Consider the following 24,445-nt stretch of genomic DNA (forward strand, 5'->3'; position numbering starts at 1 on the left):
ACAGAGCTTTTTGATGCAAGATACTTAGGTTTACGTTTCACAACATAGTAATACTCTTAAAAATATAAAGAGGGAATGCTCCTTTTTAATCATGTTAGTTTTGTTTTCCAAATCCTTGCCTCTGCCTGTATCACCATAACAAGCCTCCCATGACACAGTCTGTACACTCAAGAACTCTATTCCAGCTTGCAAAAGTTTTCTCAGTGACTGTACATTGAAAATACATTTGCCAGCTACTGTTTAAACAAAAGTGTGGATTTTTATCTTTACTACCAACTAACTGAAGCTGTGTATTTGAAAATACCAGATTAACCAAGCAGTTATATTCTTTTCTTTCCTTAATCCTAAAAGAAAACATCACCACAAAGGTTCCTTATTTTGACTATTGGCTTGATCTGAGTTGAAAGAGCTATTACTGCAATAACTGTGTTATTTAACTAATCAATAATTAAATGAAAACAGAACTAGATAGTACAAGATCAACATCTCTTTGGTACTCTTTCCCATCCTCATTTGAGAGATAATTAGTAATAAGAGATCTTGAAGTGTTAAGTGAACATGGTACGTAGAGAATCTGACCTCTGATCTAACACAGACTAGAAATTTTCCCCAGTGATTAAACACCAAGAACTAAGACTTGAATGAACACCCTTTGGAAAGATGCTCATTCTTGATAGATTTTACATGTCAGAGATGCTGCTGCACCTTATATACAGCCATTCCAATGATTAATTACCCTCTCGGCTGAAAATTTTCTTCACTTCAAATTGTCTAGTTTCTAGCTCCCGATTCCTTCCTTCCCCAATAGTTTAAACACACTTCTGCTCTGAGAAACATCCTCTTCAAACAGGAGAATATGGACCACTCCTAACAGCTGAAACCCAACAGGTATGTCAGTGCAAGCCCTGGTGAAGAATGCTTTAGTTTTATCTTCAAAAATACATGGCATTTAATTTATCTTAAGCAGGCAGATGTAATCCAGATACAGGGCTGTAAAATTAAAAATGGGTTAGTGTGTAATTTCAAACAAAGGAGGAAGAAGTTTAGTGGGATAAGTTTAGTCCAGCAGAATCAGCATCCCTATGAGTCAAAATGTCAGTAGCTGAAGAGAAAAGTTTGTCACCAGAAGGTTAGAGAAGAAACTCATGCTCACAGAACATGCATCCTCCCCACAGAATGGGGGCTGAAAAGCAAAGTGCATTACAAAAGTGTGCTACATGCCTTGGGTCTCTCACTTACACTGAGCTGATCGGATGTATTGCAGAAATCTGCCTATTCCACCCATAAAACATAGAATCCTTAAACAATCCCCCTTGTGATGCTGCTATTTTGCTTGTTCAGAGCAGACAGCTAGAAGCATGCCAGACTTCCTCTGTATAATCATTTACAAACACTTGTCTGCTTAGAATTCTCTTTGTGGCAGGGGGGATGCAGGATCTCATGCTTTCACTCTATGGTGTGACAAAGCTGAGTGATTACGTCTGAGCCAAGCAGCATCTTATTCGGCTAAGCGGCAAGAAAATCAACTAATGCAAGTAGAGACTCCTGAAGGGCAGAAGGCAAGCGACAAATTTTCACCCCTGTGCTTTACTCCCCTTGAGAAATGGGATGGATTTTGCTCAAAGATGTAAAATTTACAAGTTCACAGGAATGCATGCTGGACCCCAGAAGTGACAGCAGTGCAGATGACAGAGACTTTTTATCACATGTCTTCTTGTTCCCATAAAATGGGTTATTTCTGCCCATCTTTGAAAAGCAGCTCATATTGGTTACTAGTCAACTGCAGCACTTTAGACTATGATCTTATATCCTTGCCCAGCTGGCAATGAAGAAAGATCCTTGCTGCGCTTAACAGAACACAATTGCATTCTATGGTAATTTCTGCAACACATAAACAAGGAAGCAGCTGATTTCTGCAACAGGACTAGAGTGTGACCTACAGTGTCGCCAATTGGAAAAGTATCAGCCATACCTATTCAAAATCTTCATGAGTGGTAAATATACATGGGTGAAAAAGAAGGGAGTCTACAGAATGCACACAAGAGAAGCAAACAATCAAAAACAAGGAACAAAAACAGATCATGCAAAAATGAGACAACCAAGTCTTCAATCCTCCTGGATTTTGACTAGAGAGAGAAAAGACCAGGGGAAGAGAAGCTGCTCCCATGCATGCAGTCATGTGGGAAGGTTACTGGTGTTAGTTTTGTTTTCCTGGCAAAACCCAGCCTAAATTCTTTCCTGGTGGTGGTCCAAAACAATAAGGTGATTTCAGAATTCACAGACAGAAAAAAGCCAATTGCTTCCTAGTTTTCAAAATTATTTTAGTTGGGGAAGCAGAAAAGCGGGAGTTTCCCCTCCCTTCCCTCTTCTAGATTATGCAGAGAGTATTAGGTGAAGTTGTAAAAGTCACAACGTTGCAGAAATTGTTGCCATTACCATACACTTGGAGACTGATTTCATCTCCTGTAAGGGTCAATCATTTGCTTCTTGATTTCATGGAGCTCACCAGCTACTCTACCTGTTGCTGGTAAACGAGTTCAGACTAAATCCTCTGCTGGGCTCTGGGATGCCGTGTGGGAGGAATGGCAAGAAAGTGCAATAGTATTTCTGATGCAAATTGTGCTAAGTCTAGCTCTCATCACATACTCTGTCTCTATATATACTACTTCATCAAAACATAGCTCCCACTCTACCTATGTTTAATATTTATTCATAAAAAAATTATTTCTTAAATCTTAATGTGACATGTTTATCAATAACCAAATTTCAGAGATAAGGCATTTTTGATCCTTTTGGCAGGCTACCATAGTGTGCTTTTGTGCTTGTAAATCTAAACATACTCTATAGGGTCAAAATGTTGCTAAAGCAACAGGAGATGCGGAGTTGACATTTTATGAACATCTTACCCACAGCCTTTGGCACACTGGTGTCCTGAAAGGCAAAAGGATTTGTGCCGCTGGTGTTAATGCCAGAGAGTTTTAGAACATTACTAGGACACCAACTATTGGATTCCGATAGTGAAAGAAGCAAATGACTGAGCCATGTGATTTCTGCCTCGGTTTTGGGTTTGTTGATTCTTTTTTTTCCCCCTGAGTTTTTCCAAGCTCAGTGGAAGACTGAAGTTGAGTGCTTCACATGCAGACAGTGGTGACCGACTTCACCAAAAGGCCTGGAGGAAGATTCTGGAGTGGTGGAATTTGGAGATCCCCGGTCACTGACCAGAGGGGAATCCTCACCCCAAATCTATGCAACCAATCAGAACAAAGTATTTTACCTTCTGTTCACCAGCGTGGACGACATCATCAGCACCATGCAAGCCACATGACAAAGGCACATGATACGCACGCACATGATTGGTTGTGGAAAGGAAAGTGGAGGAGGTCACATGGAAAATACAAAAAAATTAAAAAACTGATGTAAACAATGGGCAAGGGAAAAATCCACAACAGAATTTTAAATCAAACAGGAACCAAATCAAAGCAGCGCGTAAATACCAGAAACACTGCGGGGACACTAAGACCGCCTGCAATATAAGGGTATTAAATCACAGAAAGCACTGAGTTATGACCTTGCAAGTGTTAGGCACAGCTGCACCACTGCTTATTAATACCGAGTCAAAGGAGGAACAAAAATGGCTGTAGAGCACGTGCCACAACTCGGACAGCTGAAGGAATTCACTGTTGGAAAGAAAAAGGGAATACATTGTTATTCAGACACTGTCCTCACAGCAGAGGGGAAACAATCAAACCCAGAGCCCACACGGTTCAGCGAAGACAAACCTTGGCATTTTATAGTGATGTACACTCCCCTGTGCGGAAATAAATGTCTTCCTAATTATCGACAACAACAACAACAACTCAAAAAGAGAAAAACCTCATATGTGTATACATTTCTAAAGCCCGAGCTTTCAATCAAAGAGCTGCAACCAGAATTTGGTCAGACTGAGTTATCACTCAAGAGTACGCACGCTCTGTCCAACACATTCAGCCTAAAGATTCGAGGAATAGCATGAGTCATGTACAACGTGCAAGGGGCTTTTCTGTCAGTGAGGAAAGGAATGAAGTGCTCTGTGCTGGAAATTAATTTTAAGGATGGCACAAAGACGAAAGCCACTACTGAAAGAAATGAAAGTGCACAGACTGTATGAGAGGGGAATGAAGAAAAAATAAAATCAGTTGTCAGACTTGAGGACATCGCTAACTCCATGCTGTTTCCCTTCCTCAATTACCATCTGCTTCATAACTTGCATTTTTTATGATTGTTCCTCTTTTTCATCTTAATGAGGCTAGTTCAAAGTGCTTTTGTACTTCCCAGTTCGTTTTATGTAAAGAGAATTAAACCCTTAATCTTGTGGGTGCTTGTATCTGACAAGATTAAGCATACCATTACTGGGCAAAGAACTGATTGTACAAAAAGCAAAATTGATTTGTTACACCTAAGCTTTGAATCCATTGTCTCTAGTTATAAACAGAGACTCACGGAACTCTAGGCAGGTGCATCATGAAGGAAGGAAGTTTTAGAGTTACTGTGAGATTGCCTGGAAAGGCACTTGGTGAGGAAACATATTTCTAAAACCCCAATAAGCTTAATATAACTGGAGATTTAAAATCAGGTAAGAGAAGTTGCCTTTCAGATCACTTCCTCCTGAGAGAAAGCTTTAGATAAAGATCAAGGGCAAAACTAGCAACACAAATGTACCTGAAAGAATTTGCATGAGGCTTCTAAGACACAGAAGACATTTGGAAATACTGTCTTACGCTTAAAACCTTGGAATTTATCCTGTTGTAATGGGTAGAAACCAGGTAGTCAGAACACTGATTATCTTGGAGCCTCCTTGGGATGCCCATGTGAACTTTCTCCCAAGACTGCAACCTATTTTGAATTGACTGATGCACTGCACAGCAAAGATTTTACAGAAAAAATCCAAAACCACTTGGCTTTCCACCCACATGTCTCTTGCTCAGTGGCCTCCACCTCCCTCATCCTGCAACTTTTGAATCTCTTGGCCACTATCTAGTAAATATGACAGAAGTTCCTATAGATTCTGGAAAACCAGGAGACAGGTAGAAGAAAGACCCAAATTAGTACTTTAACTGAAAAAAACCCCAACTTTTTCAAGTGACCTCAAACATTGCTGTTTAAAACAGGTTCCACAGTGGAGAGAGCTGAAAGAAAAACTTTATTACTGCTGCTGATACAGAACTATTTATCCAAGCAACCTAAGAGGATTAAGTCCAAGGAGATATATGTTCCCAAACGCCTTACAATACTATAGACATCTCCCATAGGTTATTGATCACATAAAGTCAAAAAGTCACTCAAGTCAGTGCGGAAACTCTCTTCAGCTTCATTAGGTTTTAATTAGTTTCATTATTCATTTTCCTGACTTCAAGAGGCTACACAGCAGCTCTCAATTTCTAAGCGCTCCTGGTTTCATTCATTTAACCACAGAGGTTAGGTTAGGTAAGACACAAGATCATTCAGCAGCAAATGATCCAAAATTCCAAGAGCATCTGCCTTGTGCCAATGCCCTTTTAGGCTGTTGAATACAGTATATTCATATGCTGCAGAACAATGTAACACATAAAACAAATGTGTCTGCTAGCTGCATAAATTGACTACGTACACAAACAACAATGCGGCAGTGAAAGGTCAGACCTGCTTCTGTTCAGTGTAAGAGCTGGAATTTCAGAGTAGGTGAAAATGGGAACTTTCACCCTTAAAAAGCCCAATGTACTCCCAGTCAACAAACACACAACTCCCCCACCTACCCAAACAACAAAAGAGCATGGAAAATATTCACCCTGAATGGGCTATTAGTATCGTTTCTGGGTAAAAAGACCCAGAGAAAAAAAGACATCTTTTTAAGGAACAAAACATTTAACACAACATTTTCCCTTACAAGTGAGGGCATCTCCTAACTCCACATATAAGCAGTTTTCCAACCCCAACCATTCTATGATTCTATGAGAGTTCCTGCCTCCTAAGAAATAACAGATTAATTCGCAGATGTGCTAGTTGCCACTTTTCCCCTGCCCTTTGCCCTCTCCACCCCATCAAATTCAAATTAAAACTTCTCTTCAGCAATACAGAATCATTAACACTTCAGATGCATCACAAATCATGGTTTGGCATGTCGTATACATGAAAAATACTGCAAGAATCAAAGCGTTTGCTGTGGTCACTGGCAGATAAAAAGACATTTCATGTGCTATTTAAGACCATGGAATGTGCTAGTCATGAATGCAGTATTTTTAATTCCTTTGACAGTTCTAGACTAGCCATGCTATCCTCTCCCCCAGATAACCACATGCTTCATGCTTTTAGTATTTTCCATTTAGTAGTGACAAACCATTTCTAACCTAGTACAGGTAAACACACACGTCTTCATCTTTAAGACCATAGTCACAGAAACACATTAATTTTATTATTGTAAATCAAAAGAAAAGCATTTGGCTTTGTAGAAATGATTAGTTGTTCAAAAGACACATATGCACCATGTAAACATATCTTTTCCTTAAGTGTTTTTCTTCATCTTCCAGGACTGTTGCAAATATTCACTTGGCTTTCATATTGGCAAGTGACTGACTATAAATCTCCTACATGTAGAGATTAAATCAAGTCTTTGATACATCCACTCAGTACCGGGAAGATGCGTCACTGAACTCTTAACAGGTAGACTAAATCAGACATTGCAGAATAGTTATTTCATGTACAAATCAAGTCATCTGCAAATTTTAGCTATTTTTAACTTGGGCTACTCAGATCCAGCATGGAATCATCTGCTTGCCTGAGTCTCACTAGGAATGGCTACCTTACCAACAATGTTCTGAGCAAGAAATGAGGGATTCTGAATCCAATTCCCATTTCAGATATAGGCTTCTTGTGTAGTCCTAAACCTTTTAATGCAGGCAGGGCATTAGTGGTAAGACGGGGCAATGCTCCCTCTCCCCACAGTCCGCTCTCCTGTAAGATATTCTATCTCCTCATCTACAAGACATTCTACCTCCTCATCTGCATCTTCTTTCAACATCCACCATCCACTGTTGTAATATCAACTTTAGCTCCCTAAATTCACAGAAATAGAGCAAGGCAAGGTGGCAAAAAGATTAATTAGTCCATGTTCCTTTTGCAAAGGCATCTATAACACTGAAATCACGGAAAATGTGAAAGGAAAACATTCCTTTTGGAAACGATAATTTAAATATCCCTCCCCGCCCCCCCCCTTCATGTTTCTTCTAAAGCTTGTATTTCCATTGTTACTGCAGGCTCGGTAAGGTAACAGAAAAAGGAAAAGTAGCACCATGCTGGGTTCTTAACAGCTACATGCTCATACAACATATTAATGCCAGATTGTTAGTTAACAGACATTGATATAATGTGGTATAGTGCTCTAATTCCCTTGATACAAGGACTACAGCATAACAAATAGCACTCCGGACCAAAGGGGAGCAGTTCCCATCTACTCACTTGGTGGCTCTGAGCTTCCATTTTCAGCAAGAAGCTGAGTTGCTATGGAAACATGAAGGACAGACAGGACACGTAAAAATGAAGCATACCATGTAAATAAGTTGTAAGAGGCAGGGGTGATAGAAAGAGAGGAGTTCTAATGAGGAAGAGTGAGAATGATACTGAATCCTTATGGCAGGTGTGTATTACCTGAAGAGGCTGCAAAAAACTGTGCTCTGCTGCTGTTTTCCAGCCCTTCTCCACAGGGAGAATGGTGCTGCCAGATGCAGACCCCTCCAGTTGACAGGGAAGCCACTGCATGGCTCCTGCAGCAAGCTACTGCTCCAAGAGTCCCTACTCATGCTTTTTGATCCAGGAGAGTTTTGAATCTCTGAATCCAGTTTCAGGCAGCTACAGCATTTTTGCCTACTTTTGGCCCAAATAGGAGCAAAGACTAATGCTTCTGATACACCTTTTTTTCTTACCTCCAAGCACTAGGGTCAGGGTACACACACGGAGGCAGAAAAAAAGATCTAACCATCCAGTAAGGTGTGAGCACCCTTAAGAAATAAGGCAGTTTTGAGAGAAGCTGAAAGCCCCTTGGGAATCCTGCTAAGCACTCCACTCTCAAGAGCAAAGGCGGTCTTTACAAGCACTGAATACAAGGATTACCAGAAAAGAAGGACAAAGATGAATGTCTCTACTTGCAAAAGGCACGGGAACAATACAGCATGAGAAACACAAGCTGTGAGGGATTTCTCTACTATTCTAGGTAACATCTTCAAAAGGAAAAGAATTGTCACTGTGACATCTTGATGACTGGGCAGAGAACTATAGCTAAGAGAGGGGTAAAAGACATACTGGGATGGATAATGCTCTTGGTCATATGGCTTAGTTTTAGGTAGTTCTGTGCGACTTAATGGTCTTCATGAGTCCCCTCCAACTTGAGAAGTTCTGTTTCTATGAGTTCCTTTTTCTCCCATGGTGGTATCAGTGTGGCTGGTGTGAAGGGAGAACAGGATACACCCTCATGCAGTCTGCAGTCTAAATACAATTATGCAGATTTAAAAAATTATGAAGAAGGACATAAAGAAATGTGTTTTCTTCCACAGCTCCAGAAAAAGTCTGTGGCTTTTCTCTGTCCTGAAAAATCAAACTTACACTTATCTGCAGTTCCTGTACCTGAAGATTCAGGTTTCACTCCGGGGAAAGGAAAAAATAGATACAGAAAAGAAGGAAAACACCCAAGGATGTTAGGCAGACTGCACCACACTCAGTGAGGAGATGCATGCAGAGCAAAGTGGAACAAGGACAACAACTTCTTCTACCATACTCACTGTCTGCTAAACGGGAAGTGGGTGCAGCAGTACTTGCTAAAGAAAGAGAAAGGAAGGTGAGGAAGGGGGTGGATTCCTATTAATTACTGCCAAAAGACAGAAAATTAAAACACAAATTGGTAAGATTTTGTCAGATCAAGCCTCTCTGGCCATAGAACTCAAAGTAAACGCGCTTCGCCAGACCTGCGTTTTGGCTCCTCTGCGAGTTCTCGCTGTAGACCAACTTTCTGATCACATAGGATCACTGAACACACACCACTATTCACCAGTATTCCCAGGAGTTCAAACCAATGCCATTTAAGGCCAGCAGAGATGCTGGCCAGCACCGTACATAAGCAAAACACAGAGTATGTAACTACTGTTTTGGTGAAGGCCATTGCTAAGTGCCCTACTGCCAGCTTAGGATGTAGTGGAATTTGGGAATTATTTTAGTGTTTTGTTGGTTTGCGTTTTTTTTTTGTACAAAAAAAGCTATTTTGATAGCAAAACCAAACACACCATATGCACACACACACTCTTGTGGCTTAACACACATCTGGGTCCCACCTGCAAACCAGCAAGAAACAGCTGGAGCTCCAAAGGAAGCCATTCACAAGGTCTGTGTGCAGCCTTTGTTTGCCTTCAGGTTTATAAAAAACAGGAAGTGCAGAAAACCAGCAAATTGTTGCGAAAATACAAATCCAGGTCCAGGTAGACAGATATCCTCCCAACCCCACAATTCTCATCTGTGCTAGCATAGCACCTCACCAAGAAAAATAACCCAACCCCCCCAAAAGTATGGATATACCCCAAAAAACATTTAAGAAGAGCGTCAGTTCTCACATTCAAGTAGACACTTTAAATAACAGGGTAAGGAAAACTCATTATTATACCTAGTGTGAAAACACTAGGTTTTGGCTGGTGCCAAAACACAGTTTTTATATTCTTTCCTGTAAAATTTCTGAAACATTTCTGTGATCTTCAAATCATATCACACATGGCGACACCCAACGTTTTCCTGCTTTTGACTTTGTCCAAGAAAGGTAACACTCTGTGACTGGACTTCCAGCACAGATGGAATAAAGGTTTCTGTTGTACCAACAGTCTTTTTACCACTGCAACCCAGTCCATGGTCTGAGATGGGCCTTGAGAACCCCAGAGAGCAGAGAAGGGATCAGAGAATTGAATGCTCAGAAGGATCACAGCTCAAGGCACAATGAAGAAAAAAGAATTATAACTTACCCTGCAAGGGAGCAGAGTTAGGGACTAGAGACTGACTGATAGCTGGTCGCCACAAAAAATCCAAAAAGGAAAAGAACTCCACTACGAGTGTGATTTAATGCTCTTCAAATCCACGTACCTGTCCCCAAGTGATGAACATGAGGCTTGGCAGACAGACGTGTCCATGTGGCTGAAACAAAGCTTTTAATGCTCTTTTTTCCTCTCTTCTTAATTGGCTCTTTTCCCTTTTCCTGTGGTACTGATCTGTACAGGGACTGAATATCTAAAGCCCTTATCTCCCTTGCGTATCATGGACTACATCCAATTCAGAAGGGCCTACCAAATCATTTGCCTGAGAGTTATAATACTAACCACAATTAACTTCATGTAAGGGATATAATACTTCTACTGAAATTAACAGGCTCCAAGCAATTTAAGGCAAAGGACTGTGCATGTCTTCTGGAAACATGGCTCCCAGCTGACTCTTCGTAACTACTGCACTTTGCAATTCTGTCTATTCATCTGACCATTCATTCACCCATCTTGACTACCAATTCATTCATCCTGTTAAGAAGTCCACTAAATCCAAGCTTTAATGTAATAAAATCTTTAAGGAAAAGCAGCATTCAAATCCTGTAATTAGCTTCAGAAATCTAAAGAGAAAAGTGACAGCAGCTTCATAAAGCTTGCTCATGACGTAATCTTGGGAATATCAACTGTTCACCACAAGGACACATATGATAAACAGAATAATGCTCACTTAGATAGAAAGGTTTCTTTTAGCTACTATTGATTAACTCCGATTTGAAAGGCACAAAGCTATGGAGCACAAAATGTTTCACTGAACCCAGCTGACAATAAGCATATCCATTAAACCTCTAATTCACTTTGCTCTGGGAAGGGGAAAACATGCATTTTTTATTTAGTATGAGGTTTATTTACTTGAGTATACAATCTACACAAGTGCTGGAAGACTGTCCAAAGACCACGAACAGTAAAAAGTGAGAAGAGCAAAACCTGAATTTTTCCTTCAAGGTTTTGCTGTCAAAATTATGAAGATATTCAAAATTCTGAAGTTTTTTGTTGGTTTTCAATTGGTCTAAACCAGATCTGCAATTTAGCTAAAACTTTCTCCTGTTATTATTTTTCCTCCCTTGAATAACTTAATTTCATTAAAAATTGAAAATTTTTAATTAATTCATAAACATGAAGCCTTCCACTACTCCATTCTCTAGTCACCATGCTAACTATTATTATTAGACAATCACTAAGTTAAATATTTGAATTGCATGCTCTACAATAAAGACAAAGATGTTAACCCCTAATTCTCTTCTAAATAGAGCAGTATTACCCATAGTGGGACAGCTATTCTAGTGTCAGTCTTGTTAGGAAGTGGACAGTACCAGTTACTTCATTTCTAAACATCCTGAGAGGAAAAGGTACTAGATTAAAAGCTAATGTTATGTATGTTAGAGGAACACTCTAGAAACACAAAAAGAGAGCGAAAGAATGCAGAGAGGCACTTACGTGGGTGAGGGATGCCTGCAGTTTTTCCATGGATGGAACACAGACAAAAAGAGAAGACGGAGATAGAAAAACAAAAAATAAATGTAGAAAGATGAGGCGATAGAGAACACAGAGCTGGAAAATCCAAATGCCACCAGCTGTCTCAAATCCAACCCTAGGGAATGGGGTAGGTTACAGTAGCTATCACAACAGATCAGACATCAATTGCGAGGGCTGGCTTAGTGTAGAGGGCCTGGGATTTCCAAGCATCAAGATGTATATACTGTCCCATACTGCTCAGCAACTCTAGTGAGGCAGAAGTTGGCACACAAAATCAAGACCATGCACAGACCACATGGACTCAAAGCATGCAGGGCTAGGACTGTTGCTAGCTCTGAATTCAGAAGTTCCTGCATAGTGGGTTTCTGAAGAGCTATGAAATAGATACACAAGTATAGGTGTGACAGTAGGAAGAAGAATAGACTGTAGAACTTTAAGTGCAAGGGGAATGGGAAAGAACCCCAGGGTTGCAGGTGGTTGAATACAGTTCCCAACCTGGGTGAGGCTGTGTACAAGGATATCAGATCTCCTCTCCCTGGCCTGCTTCTATCACATCACCCCTACGCACTCTACACTTGCTTTTCCCTCTTTGTCTCCCTCCTGTCTTGAATTTCTCTCTGGTTTTTAATTCTTGCCTCTCTTGTTTCTCGTTGAAACAGGAGCAAAAGGCCAAATCAGAGCATCCTGATTACCCAAGTGAAGTAGACAAGAGGCTGCAGAAATTACCTTGCATGCTACATAGAATTTTAAAGGACTGATTTTCAGGCAAGAGAAACCCCTTTCCCCTCCTTCCACAGCTCATGGCCTCTTAACTTCTGATTTGCATAAAACCTGCCTTGTGGCAATGACGCTACATTCCCTATGACCAACACCCTTCTCAACTCACTACTTTTTCTTATTACAACTTCCCATTGCATAGCCCCTTCTCTTTGACAATACAAAGTTTATAATAGTAACCCATGGCACAAACTAGTGCAGATAAAATAGCTCCCCTGCCTCCTATCAAAGAAGGTTTTTAATTAGCAATGAAATTCACTACAACCAAAAATCACAATAAAACAAAGGTAAGTTCTGCAAGAGAAGAAGGTGTCATTCATGCATGGCAGAAATTCCCTGGAGAGATGCAAGGAAAGAGAACCAGAGAAGGAGAGGGAGGACTCAATTTTACTTACGAACTGGTTGTGTCTTGAAGTCGGATGGCAGGCTGATCTCACCCACGCCCTTGCCATTGACAGCAGACAGTCTCACTGAGTAGGTTGTTTCAGGTTTCAGGCCAGTGATAGTGATCATGCCCTCCACATTTGCTTTTGCAGAAACAAGAGCAGGAAAAGCAAAGAAAAGGTTCAGGCTTTAGATCAACAACAAATGCCATGTTTCCCTAGTATACTTAGCCATGTTGGCCACATGTAACAGGCCCAGCCTCACATAAACAGTGCAACCAAAGCGAAAGGTCACAGCTACCACCTCTGCGTCAACCTGCTGATTAGAGAGGTGTACTGCCACAGCCTCTGCAGAAGGGATATAGCAGAGTGTTTGGTAGACACCAGAGGGCATCAGCCCTTGGCCTGTGCCAGGGAGCTCCTCTTCAAGACCACTATCATGCGGGGCTCTAACTTCAGTAGACATCCCACCTAAAGCTACTCAGCCGTTGGGCTGCATCATCCAACTGAAAGCAAAGCCATTAGCAGGAGAGACACCCATCCCTCCACTTTAACAATCTATAAGAAGGTCATACACAATGTAAGAGATGGAGAGAACCTGCTGTGGGGTCACTGTGATATTAACAAAGAAGTAAGCTCAATTTTTCCTGCACAGACACAAAGGGAAAAATGGGAAAAAGAAACATGACTCTAGCTATGATCACATCACTCCAGTAGAGACCTAGAAGAAGAATTTCGGCTCCAGCCAGGATTGGAAGATTCAGCTCTGAAATTGAACTCTGATCTTCATAGTGCTCCCAAATCAAAATTCCTTTGGCTTACTGGACTTAAGGATACATTTTAAGCAGTGTGTATTCTTACAGATTGCTATAAATGAGACAGGGTGTAATGGGAGTTAGACTTGCTTCTGGAATAGGAGGGTTTATGTTCCAAAGGGAACTGAAGGGTAACTGGAAGAGCTGACAGACAAGGCTTGGAAAGATTAGGAAGCACACAGTCACTCCCCAGGCAGGAAATGAAACCTCATTCAATACCAGGCACCGGGCTGTTCACCTCATTCAGACAGAATAGTGTGAATAAGGAAAAGACGAACATAGTGATGCCACACATGCTCTGTAAACAGCGAAGGCTGTCACATACATCGAGCTATCAGCTATCAACTGGAAATTAAATATGCCACTGCAAAGCAAATGTTTTAAGAACTTATCCGGGGCCTTAACTTAGGAGCTGAAATTACAAAGCTATGGAACCCTCCACTCTGGCTTTCCCCTAAAGGAAAGAAAGCCTTTTGAGATGCAGGTGGGGGAGGTAACATTTTATCACCCTACCTTCTTTTGCATCATACAGCCTCGAATGCCATTCTCCCTCGCCCAGTGCCCTCCACTCTGCTTTGTACTTGAGGATGGGCACCCCGCCGGTAGCTTCAGGCTCATCAAACTCCACCTGGGCAGTACTGGAATACGGCTCCACTCTGTCAATGGAAGGAGAGGACGGAGTATCTGGGAAAGGAAGGGAAAACAACTAGTGATGCAGAAGACAACAGGAAATAAGCTCCAGTGGCAAAGAAAACAGAAAACTGCGAATATCAAACATACCCTTGTCATGGCTTCACAAAGAAGAGGAGACGGGTAGGCCTGAGGCCCCCCTCAGGAGGGGAAAACTGTTAAGTGCTAATCAGACAGCAAAGAGACCATCTTGTCCCTCCTCTAAAAGGCTAGAGAGTTAGAGTACCTTCTTCAAAAGAGGACAACCAGAGCAGTGTAGCAAGAGCATCCTGGATGATACTCTATCCCTACAGTGTCTTCCATATGGCAGTCCAATGCATAGCTTGACCATTCCTAAATATGTCCTTACAGCAGCCCTGAGAGGACACCAGAGGCCCTTCCAATCTATCATGCAGTGAGATACTGGGCCTCTGGTTGCCACAGAGTGCTCTAAGGTTTCCATCTTGTACTATATCCCTGTACTATTTGGGATATTTCATTGATGTGCAAAAGCACACCTGCACACTTACGCACATACGCAATGGCCGTCAGAAATTAAAGAACAGAGCATTATGCATACGCATTTCCTTATCTCCCCGCCTGGGATGCTCACCTGCCTGCACAAGAATGAACTCTGAGGACTCCTGGCCAATGCGGTTCACAGCAGTGCAGTTATAGTTCCCAAAGTCATTTTCAGAGTCTGGTGTCACCTATGGAAGAAATGAAGGCTCATGCTCAGATTAGAAAACACTTTCCACTCTGCACTTTGCAGGAGAGGGAAGCCACAATGAAGTACATGTGCTAACACTCTGCTGGCTGTCCACAGAGGAGAGCGCTGCAGCGGGCACAGAGTCAAAGGCAAGGAGGGGTGGTGTCTTCTATTACCCAATTTTCTTAGCAATTATGTGCCTGAAACACCACACAACTTGTCTACCCACGGTAAGGTATGACAGAAGACTTAACTCCTTCAACATCAGCAGCATCAATTGTTTGATAGTAATGAACCTTCCTGGCTGCATGTGCCTTCTCCTCTCCTTGCTTTTGCTCACCTCCAGATAGCTTGCTGACGGAGTGTTGTAGATCTTGATGTTGCTGTAGTTTGAGCTGGGAAGCAGCTGTCCATCCCGGAACCAGGAGATGACAGCACTGGGGTAAGCAAATACCTCACAGGTGATGTTCACTTGATTCCCTTCCCAGGTATAGACAGCCACAGGGCCTTGAAGCTTGGGGGCATCTGAAAGACAGACACATTTGAAAAGGCAATTTAAGCCACAAAATCTCCTAAAGTAGCCCAATCTGCCTCACTTTAAGGCTTGGGTCCAGTTTAATGTGGGGAAAGGAATCTACTAAGAAAATGGGAACTGCCTTCTTATATCAGGGGTGGGGTGAGCAATGTCTTGCTGAAGGATGTAAGAAGGAATGCTACTCAGTCCCAAAGGTTGTTCCTCATACAGTGTGGGACGCAGAGCAGACAGCATGCTATGCATCTAGGGAAGTGCATACCAGGAAGTTCCCCTAGGGAAGAAGTATGATGCACCCAACAAATGTGACTGTACCAGATTCATGGCCCGGAAACTTCCCAAGGTGCAAACAGTGCAAACAGTACCCCAGCTGGAGACAGCTATAGCAAACATTTGCATGCACGCACACATCAACATGTCTCCACTAAAATGATTTCAGACCCAGTTGCTTCCCAGGCCCACTACTCAAACAACACATCCCTAGCTGTAAGTGCCTCAGTCTCACCGTAGGAAATCAAAAAAACAGTCCCCCCTCTAAATACATGAACGCCTTCCCCACCCCATTCTCCACTTCTTACACTGCACTTCAAGATACATGGCCTGGGAGTCCTGCCCGATGGTGTTGCTGGCTGTACATACATATTCTCCGGCATCTGTGTACTGAATGTCTTTGAGAGTCAGGGATGACACCCGGGCATGGCTACGTACTATGATGCGCCCATCCAGGGTCTGGCAAGAAAGGAAAAGAGAATTAGAGGCTGAGCACTGAGCCTGTGGTTGCAGACTAAAGGGATGGGAACAAGTGCCAGTCTACCTCTCACCAGCCCTCTAATGCTCATGCCTTCAGAAGTGATCACCTGAGGCCAGGTGAAGTCATGGGCATAGAGAGGCATTTCCAAAAGCAACAAGATCCCTTGTCGCTCAGCATCAACTGCAGTGATTCAAAGCACTCAGGCGAAGGAAAAAAAAAAAAAAGAGACAAAGGACCAAAGTATCAGATGCTACTAAATGTCTGAAGATAACGTCAAGCTTCTTCCCAGAATAGGAACCATACAGATCCAGCTCTGGTCAATTTTTGCCACATGCTCTCATTGAAAACCTCTTCGATGGCTACTGTGTTTCTCTCCAATTTGTGACCAAAGCCCAAGTGCTCCATGAGGCCATGGCCTCATCCCTCCACCCTGGTGCTTGTGCAAGCTTTTTGTGCTTGTGCTTCAGCTTGGAAGCTTTACAGCACCAATTCTCTCATCTAGTTGCCAAAGTGGCACAAGCACAAGTGAATAAATTAGGAACCCTCTTCCTCATGGCTGTGCCTGCTGCTGCTGCCTGGCAGACTTAATGCAATGAATGCTCCAAGAAAACTAACTTTCCTGGAAGATACAGGACAAGAATTGAGATTATAAGTAAAAGCCCTGGGATATATTAAACAGCCAGAGGCGCTGAGCTGTAGCACTAAGTCCATCTCTACTGGTCTCAACTGGTCAGATCCTCTGGGCCTGAAGCCTCTTTCTGTTCCAAGTTAGTGGTCTCAGCCACCAAGACTGAAGTTTCTACTAGTTAATGTTAGTATAAACTCTGTTAGTATAAAAATAGCAAAATACCAGCATATGATCATTACAGCAAAGGTAATTTACATCCAGTGTCACTTGCCTTTTCCCCCCTTTGTCAACATCTAACACAAACAAAAAGAGTGCTGGGTAGTCATGGTAAAATGATAACTTTACAAATAACGCAAATGACCCTGAAGATGAAACTCTGTTTCTTAATGCAAAAGGCTCAAGGAACAAAAAAGAAAGATCTGAAAAAATACTCAACTAAAGAAAATGAAGACAAAAATGTCTACCCAAGAAAGCATGTTTCGTTTATTTGGATTTCACACCATCACATGCTAACAATTCCTGGCTATTAGAGACGCAAATTTGTGCGCCAGATACAGATATACTTGTCATCCCTTCTCCTAGCATCTTTGATTTTGAGGACTGTGGATAAAAAAAATGCTTCACAGTAACAGGGAGACAACCTAAGGGACACAGGCAACAGAACTCATGCCATAGCAACTGCCACTTTACAGAAAAGGGTATGATGGTTCTCTATATTGCCAATTACTACAACTTATCCCAAGATACAATGCTGGTGTTTTTCTCCAAATTCAGACAATACCATGTGGCACATAGTCAGGATGTTCAAAGCTGGCCTAGATTTCAATACTTCAGTGCCAAAGGGGAAGAAAAGAGACAAGCGGGAAATGCATTTCAACCCCTCCCCTCCACCTTCTGGATTTTGCAGTCTTTTCACAAAGAAGTATCCATGACTTAATTTCATACAGTTGTATCTTCACCTCACCTGCTTTTCACACATCATTACAAAATGATGTGGACATTACACCCTGAAAGCCTGACCACTGCTATAAGTTCCACTGGAGGAAGACAAGTGGTCTCTCCTAGCTCTGTGCTTGCACTGCGCTAACCAGAACTCACCTGCAGCTCTTAATATTTGTACGGTTGCACTAATTCTCAGGTACCAGAAAGGCATCACCAGTTTCTGGTGTAACCGAGGTGTAATTTTGCTTGTAACAGAGTATTTTAGCATCTCTTGGTGACAACGTGGGGTTTGTTAGTGTATGCTGGTAATATGACTTCCAACAATTCTCCAGTATATGCAGGACTAGAATGGTGAACTGAGACACAGAATCATAGAATAGTTAGGGTTGGAAAGGACCTTAAGATCATTCACTTCCAACCCCCCTGCCATGGGCAGGGACATCTCACACTAAACCATGTCACCCAAGGCTTTGTCCAGCCTGGCTTTGAACATCCTCAGCGATGGAGCACTCATAACTTCCGTGGGCAACCCATTCCAGTGCCTCACCACCCTGACAGTAAAAGAACTTCCTCCTTATATCCAATCTAAACTTCCCCTGTTTAAGTTTTAATCTGTTACCCCTTGTCCTATCACTACAGTCCCTAATAAAGAGTCCCTCCCCAGGATTCTTATAGGCCCCCTTCAGATATTGGAAGGCTGCTATGAGGTCTCCACGCAGCCTTGTCTTCTCCAGGCTGAACAGCTCCAACTTTCTCAGCCTATCTTCATACAGGAGGTGCTCCAGTCCCTTGACCATCCCCGTGGCCTCCTCTGGGCTCATTCCAACAGTTCCATGTCCTTTTTATGTTGAGGACACCAGAACTGCACACAATGCTCCAAGTGAGGTCTCACAAGAGCAGAGTAGAGGGGCAGGATCACCTCCTTCGACCTGCTGGTCACGCTCCTTTTGATGCGGCCCAGGATACGGTTGGCTTTCTGGGCTGCGAGTGCACACTGAAGCCAGTTCATGGTAAGTTTCTAATTGAATGATAGACTGTGTATAGTAAGTAGAGCTGAAAGTGGTTTAGAGAAGAAGCAGCCCATTGCAGTTATGTCTCCAAAGCATGACTTAACACCCATATATGCTGCTATGGCTGAAACTCATGAAGACTTCCTTACTTTAAACTAGCTAATGCATTAATAAAAGTGAAACACTCAATGCCAAGTATTCATTCAGCTTCCTGAGAACTGAACTCCCTGGTGCTGCAATACACTGCTAAAAGACCCTGTGCCAGCTATCTTAAAAGATATGTCTACACAAGCTGCAACAATAAGCTTCAACAATGCTCTCACAGAACCTCACTTGGGTATTTTAAGACATGGATACAGTAAGAAATTTAGAGACAGCAAGCTTAGTAGTATTAATGCTCAGATTAATAAAAAGTTTGAAACAGAGAGCACAGTGAAAACACTGGGGGAGTGAGGGGAGGCAGAGAAAACCGTAAGAGGCGTTCACATGAGGCCTGAAGAGATGCAACTACTCAAATTCCAAATTCTCCAGGGCAAAGTGGTGGAATACCTGATGCTTTCACTTTACAATTCATCAATTCCAACGGATTATTTTGAAGTAAGAATGGGCAGTATCTTCTCAGCCCCATAGGAAACAAAGGCAGGTGGTGCTTAATGTTCACTTTGTTTAGGCCACACGAGTCTCTGTGTTTTAGGTTGGCTTAAAAATAAAAAAGAACTCAGGATACCCAGAGCCTCCACAAAACTCACCTAAACATACAAATATGAGACATCCAGTTCTGACAGCTAAGTTTGTTCCCTACCTGACACCTATTATTTGCTTGGAAACAAAACTTCCTGCTCCATTTTTGAAGCAGGAATGCTACAAATCAGGTACATGCAAAGGCAGGCTGTTGTTAGTTTTAAAATAGAGCACTGAGTGTGAAATAGCAACAAACCATAACTGCCCCAAACTGAGTTACTACACTATTGCTACCCCCTCAATGACCCTGCAGATCAAGGAAAAATAAAAGTATGGAAATTTGGAGCATTTTTTGGAGAAATACAATTTGTGAAGGATTTATCTGCATTGATTTTTAAATGGAACATGATACCATGAGCAAACAGATGAGTTGGCTGGAGCAGAAGAGGCTATCTTTGGGAAAAAACACTCTCTCACAATACACACTGTTGCTAATTCTTAAAACTCTAGAAGAGAGGTATGAGTCATACTGGTACCATAGAAGAACACGGTGAAAGCAGCATTTGTCAGATTTGACATTTGCTTTTATTTTTAGTTGTCTTGTTTTTTTTTACTCACTCCCAACACAGCTAGTTTGCTCATCCAAAAATGCATTACTACATGGCAAGCAACTTCTAACTCTATAAGCTGTTTCTTTTATGTATTGATATTTAATCTGTTCATATTATTAATGCTGGTTTAGTTGGCGTGGTTACTGCACTAGAGGTTTGTTAATCTGTAATGCCTAAAAAAGAACCAAAATCAAATTAACTAAGAAGTTTGCTAAAGGTCTGGTAATCTGATACCTCTTGTTTCTCGGGTCGGGTCCACGAAGCCTGGAGAGAACAGATATAGAACACAACAACAACAGGAAAAAAAAGCAATAAAAGTTTATCAAAGGTTGCTTTTAGGTATCATATTGTATGCACCACATTGCGTTCTGTGCACATGCAGGCTTCAACTTGTATATCTCACGTGTGTGGGGTGATCACAATTTCCATTTCCCACTATAACGTCAATGTAGTTTTGCATTCAAATTTAATAATCGATAAATTAGTCTTTAAATGATTAAGCAAAGGCTAACGATACCTAAAGACTGCTTCTGGTTTTACATATCCAGTGACTATTTCCCTTGTCACATCTCACTATTTTTAGAAACCTGTTCCAAGCATACTGGGGAAGTGATTCTCATGACCTATGGCATTAAATAGTTATGGAACTGGTTTTCTAAGACTGGCTTGTTAGCTACCCGCACACACTGATTAACATTAACACTCATATTCTTAATGGGGTCATGCATTTGTACACATTTTTACATGCATACTGTGCCAGGAGTAGGAGACCTTGAGCTACAGAGCATTGCAACAGTATGATCCCCTTGGGCAGGAGACAGCAGGGTAGAATCTTGTACCTCCAGATGATAACATCCAGCTCCTTATGCTTAGGGTTATGTGCACCCAGTCCTTACTGGACTTGGGACAACCAAACAACAGCTGTGAAACATGCACAAACCTTACCAATAAACATACATTTCCCATTCACAGAAAGCCATTAACCGTTTGGACCACATTCACTATAGTTCAGAAAGACAAAAAGTTGCTGGGTTCTGTTTTTCCCCTATAATTTATCTTTAAAATATTTTTCTTCTGGTCTCTATTTCAATTGCAACTTGATCCATTTCAGTTCAGGAGTCAAAAATCACCTGCTAATATCACAGCCATGATGGCATTACTGAATGTGAGGCACAAGCATTGCTGACATGGGGGTATAACAGCATACACAAGAGTGACATTACAGAAATGGAGATGAAAGCTTAGGAAATAAGAATAAAAAATCCCATAGTATTATTTCCACAGTGCTTCTAGGGAATATTGTGAGAGTATTAACATATAGTACAGACAGCCTCATTTTAGACCATCTTAGATAAAAGCAAGCTACTTGCTTGTAACTAGAGGCCTGAGGTGAAGTCACCTGAAGTGAACCTCACCAACACCTGCATGGGTAGGACACCCCCACCATCTGATCATTTCTGTGTGTGCATATATATATATCCTATTGTGCACAACTTCCTTGAAAGATGAACAAGCAACTGTAATAGTTCAGCATAATCCGTTTTTGATGTGCCAGTCATTCTCTGTACCTGAGCAAATCAAGCTACCAAGGGAATTGCTTTGCTTATACGCATGCAAGTCCCCTTTCAATCCTATTCACAAAGTATGGTGTCAGCACAGGAGGATTAAAAAAGAAGACATCCTTTGGTGTTCAGTACCTGTCAATCTAAAGGAAGACGGAGGAGGATAAAAGCCTGTTCCCACACTCCTAGGGCACTCGGTGTGGGGGAAAAAAAAAAAAAAAAAAGGCAGAACCACATTCTCTATCCTGAATAATTTAATACTAACTCTCCCTCACAAAGACAAAGACATACACAAGCTCTACTCAGCGCCATGCAGGGGACAGAGCAGAACCAAGAGCCCCATGCATGCTAGCATTTTATCTTCCCTTTAGAAGAAAGTTATTAAATGGGAGCTTATATTAAATTTTGAAATCCTATGTGAGATCCTATGCCACAGATACACCTACTGCCACCTCTGGCAAGATGATAAAAGACCTGAACAAAAGCATCACTTGGCACCCCTCCCACTCTTCACACACTGAGCTATACCGCTGGGTAAGAAACCTAGGGCTGTCTCCACTACTGTTTCATGAAAGCATGTATACGAGTACTCAGTGACTACCTCATTCAGAAATCTGACAGCAAATACACTCATGTCTGCATTAAAAATGGAAAACTCGTACACACCAGCACACAACACATCAAAACTAACTCAATCACAGTTAGTATTCTGCTAGAGCAATAGAAAAGTCTCTTGAAAGGGCATGAAATATACTAAAGGCGACAAGGAATATGGCATGCTGCCTTGAACAGCTTTACATCTGGTCTCATGCAAAGAGAAAGCATTCCTACTCCCTATAACGGCACAGCAATAAATACTTGAGGTAAGATTAAGCCAAGCCATTTCAAATCATCACGCTGATAACTTTCCAGGCCTGCTAGCTCCTGCTGCGTTTTGCAGCAGTGAGACATAGGAATTCCAGATTGACAGGGCAGAAGAATACAAGCTGCCATCTTACTAGTAAGAGGAAGCTTCCATCATGCCAGTATTTGGAAGCTTGGTCTGCTCATCCGTGTTGGTATACAGTTGCCAATCATCTGATCATGCTAAGCACAGTCACAATGACTGTATTCCGTCAAACCTTCACAGACCACAAAGCAAAAGACTGTTTGCACAAGGGGTACCACGCTATGTAGGTATAGCCAGAGAGAGAAGAATCTTCTGCTATGCATGTCAGGATATCAACAGGTCTCCTCAGGGAAATGTGGGAATGTTGAAACAATTGTGACATTGTCAGCCTAGCTCACCCCCCATCCCTCTTCCACATCAGGCTGTCTCTGTTCTTGGACAAAGACTGAGAGGGGGAAGCCACTAAGCAAAGATGGAGTTCTCTTTGCTTGGGGGTTTTTGCTTGGTTTTTCTGAAATACCAAAAGTTCATAGGAGTTAAGGCACCTCTAGACCTTTAAAACCTGGCCTGAATTATAACTACACAAGTAAACAACATGCAGCAAGACAGATGCATCCAAGTACCTAAAGCATAGTCTAAAGTAGGGCTTGATATTTTAAAACTAGTATTGTTTGTCCTACACCAAAGACCATCCGTTTCCCTGTGCAATCCCAGAGAAAATAAGTTAATAGTAAACTGGATATATGCATTTGGTTGAACACGTAACAGAATGTTTTTCAAACCTAACTTGACCTGAGGATTTTCTGGATACCTACTATTCACCTAAACTTGTAGCACATGACAGAGAATGGGGAAAAAGTAAAAACAAAACCAAAACACACACACATAAAAATCCTGCCTAAAATGTGCTTGGGACATGATAAATATCATCTTTGCCCTGAAGGTCTGAACCAGTACATAAAACATGTGGTAGTATCTCAAAACTTGGAATTTGCCCCCAGTATATGTAAGAAACTATCAGAGTATTAACATTTTCCTTAATACTGATCACCAACTTAACAGCATCAAGCAAGATATATGAGTCTCAAAAATGGTTAGCAGTTTTGCCACTGAGATCTTGTTAATTTAATTGAGCTGGACAGATGGGACTCTCTGCAAACAGGCTCTCTGACAAACTTCTATTTGATTTAGTATTCCTTCAGATTCTCCTCTCCCTTTCAAAGCTCTTTCCTGTTGCTGTGATCCAACTCTAGTGTTAGAAGCACTAGAGCACTTAGCTCCTCCTATCACTCTCCTAGAGAGAGACGGGACCATGAATAACCTTGTCCTACCAAATCAGGTCCTCCAGCCATGCTTTGAAGGCAATGGAAACCTCTCTCAAAACACTGCAAGGATTTGTGTTAGTCCTCAAATCCAAAAGATGTTAAGAAAGAATTAAGGCTGGAAACCTTTGACACTCCGATTAATAAGTTACGCATTAACAACATGGTGAAGAGATGACATCATTGAGGCAATTAATAAAGCTATTTAGGAGCCTATAGTGCAGGATGGCACCTCTGTCGCTTTAAGATTTTCACAGCCTATCAACTGGCCTTCATATTGAGCCAGAACCACCATATGTCCAAGTTAGCTGAGCCTTGAAGCATCTTGTTATTAGAAAATTATTATTAAGCAATAACATCTTATTCCAACTTTTGGCTAGGCTTCCTTTGGCTCTAAACTGCACTCCTGATCACCTTATGCAACTACTATGCAATATCAACAGTAATACAGCACCCTTTTATCTCATCTAGTTAAGAGGAATTGTGGCCAATAAAAAAAAAAAAGCACTTTTTTAAAAGAAAAACTGCTAATTATTTTTGCCTTTAAGGACAAAATGGTGTTGATGTGATCAACAAAACAGGTGAACACAAAGGCAGCCAAGGCTTTTGTGC

General features: G+C 41.7%; 1 protein-coding gene across 10 annotated transcripts in view; it reads right to left on the reverse strand.

The window, feature by feature from the left end:
* Window positions 1-24,445, reverse strand: part of NCAM1 (neural cell adhesion molecule 1) — a 104,716-nt gene that overhangs the window by 18,192 nt on the left and 62,079 nt on the right. For 3 of the 10 annotated variants that reach the window (XM_061478074.1, XM_061478071.1, XM_061478075.1), the window contains exons 9-15: window positions 20,295-20,324; window positions 16,016-16,166; window positions 15,246-15,430; window positions 14,810-14,906; window positions 14,041-14,211; window positions 12,725-12,856; window positions 11,514-11,528 (exon numbers count right to left, since the gene is read on the reverse strand). In XM_061478074.1, coding sequence (XP_061334058.1) covers window positions 11,514-11,528; window positions 12,725-12,856; window positions 14,041-14,211; window positions 14,810-14,906; window positions 15,246-15,430; window positions 16,016-16,166; window positions 20,295-20,324 — 781 coding nt within the window. Of the gene's footprint in view, window positions 1-3,274; window positions 3,278-7,470; window positions 7,513-8,786; window positions 8,823-11,513; window positions 11,529-12,724; window positions 12,857-14,040; window positions 14,212-14,809; window positions 14,907-15,245; window positions 15,431-16,015; window positions 16,167-20,294; window positions 20,325-24,445 lie in introns of all 10 variants that reach the window. The other 7 variants (XM_061478079.1, XM_061478078.1, XM_061478081.1 and 4 more) reach the window with 3 other exon arrangements.

Source organism: Pezoporus flaviventris, unplaced genomic scaffold, assembly GCF_033815535.1.
Source record: "Pezoporus flaviventris isolate CSIRO_AGI_PZ_B2104156 unplaced genomic scaffold, CSIRO_AGI_Pfla_v1 ptg000113l, whole genome shotgun sequence".
Taxonomy (NCBI): Eukaryota; Metazoa; Chordata; class Aves; order Psittaciformes; family Psittacidae; genus Pezoporus; species Pezoporus flaviventris.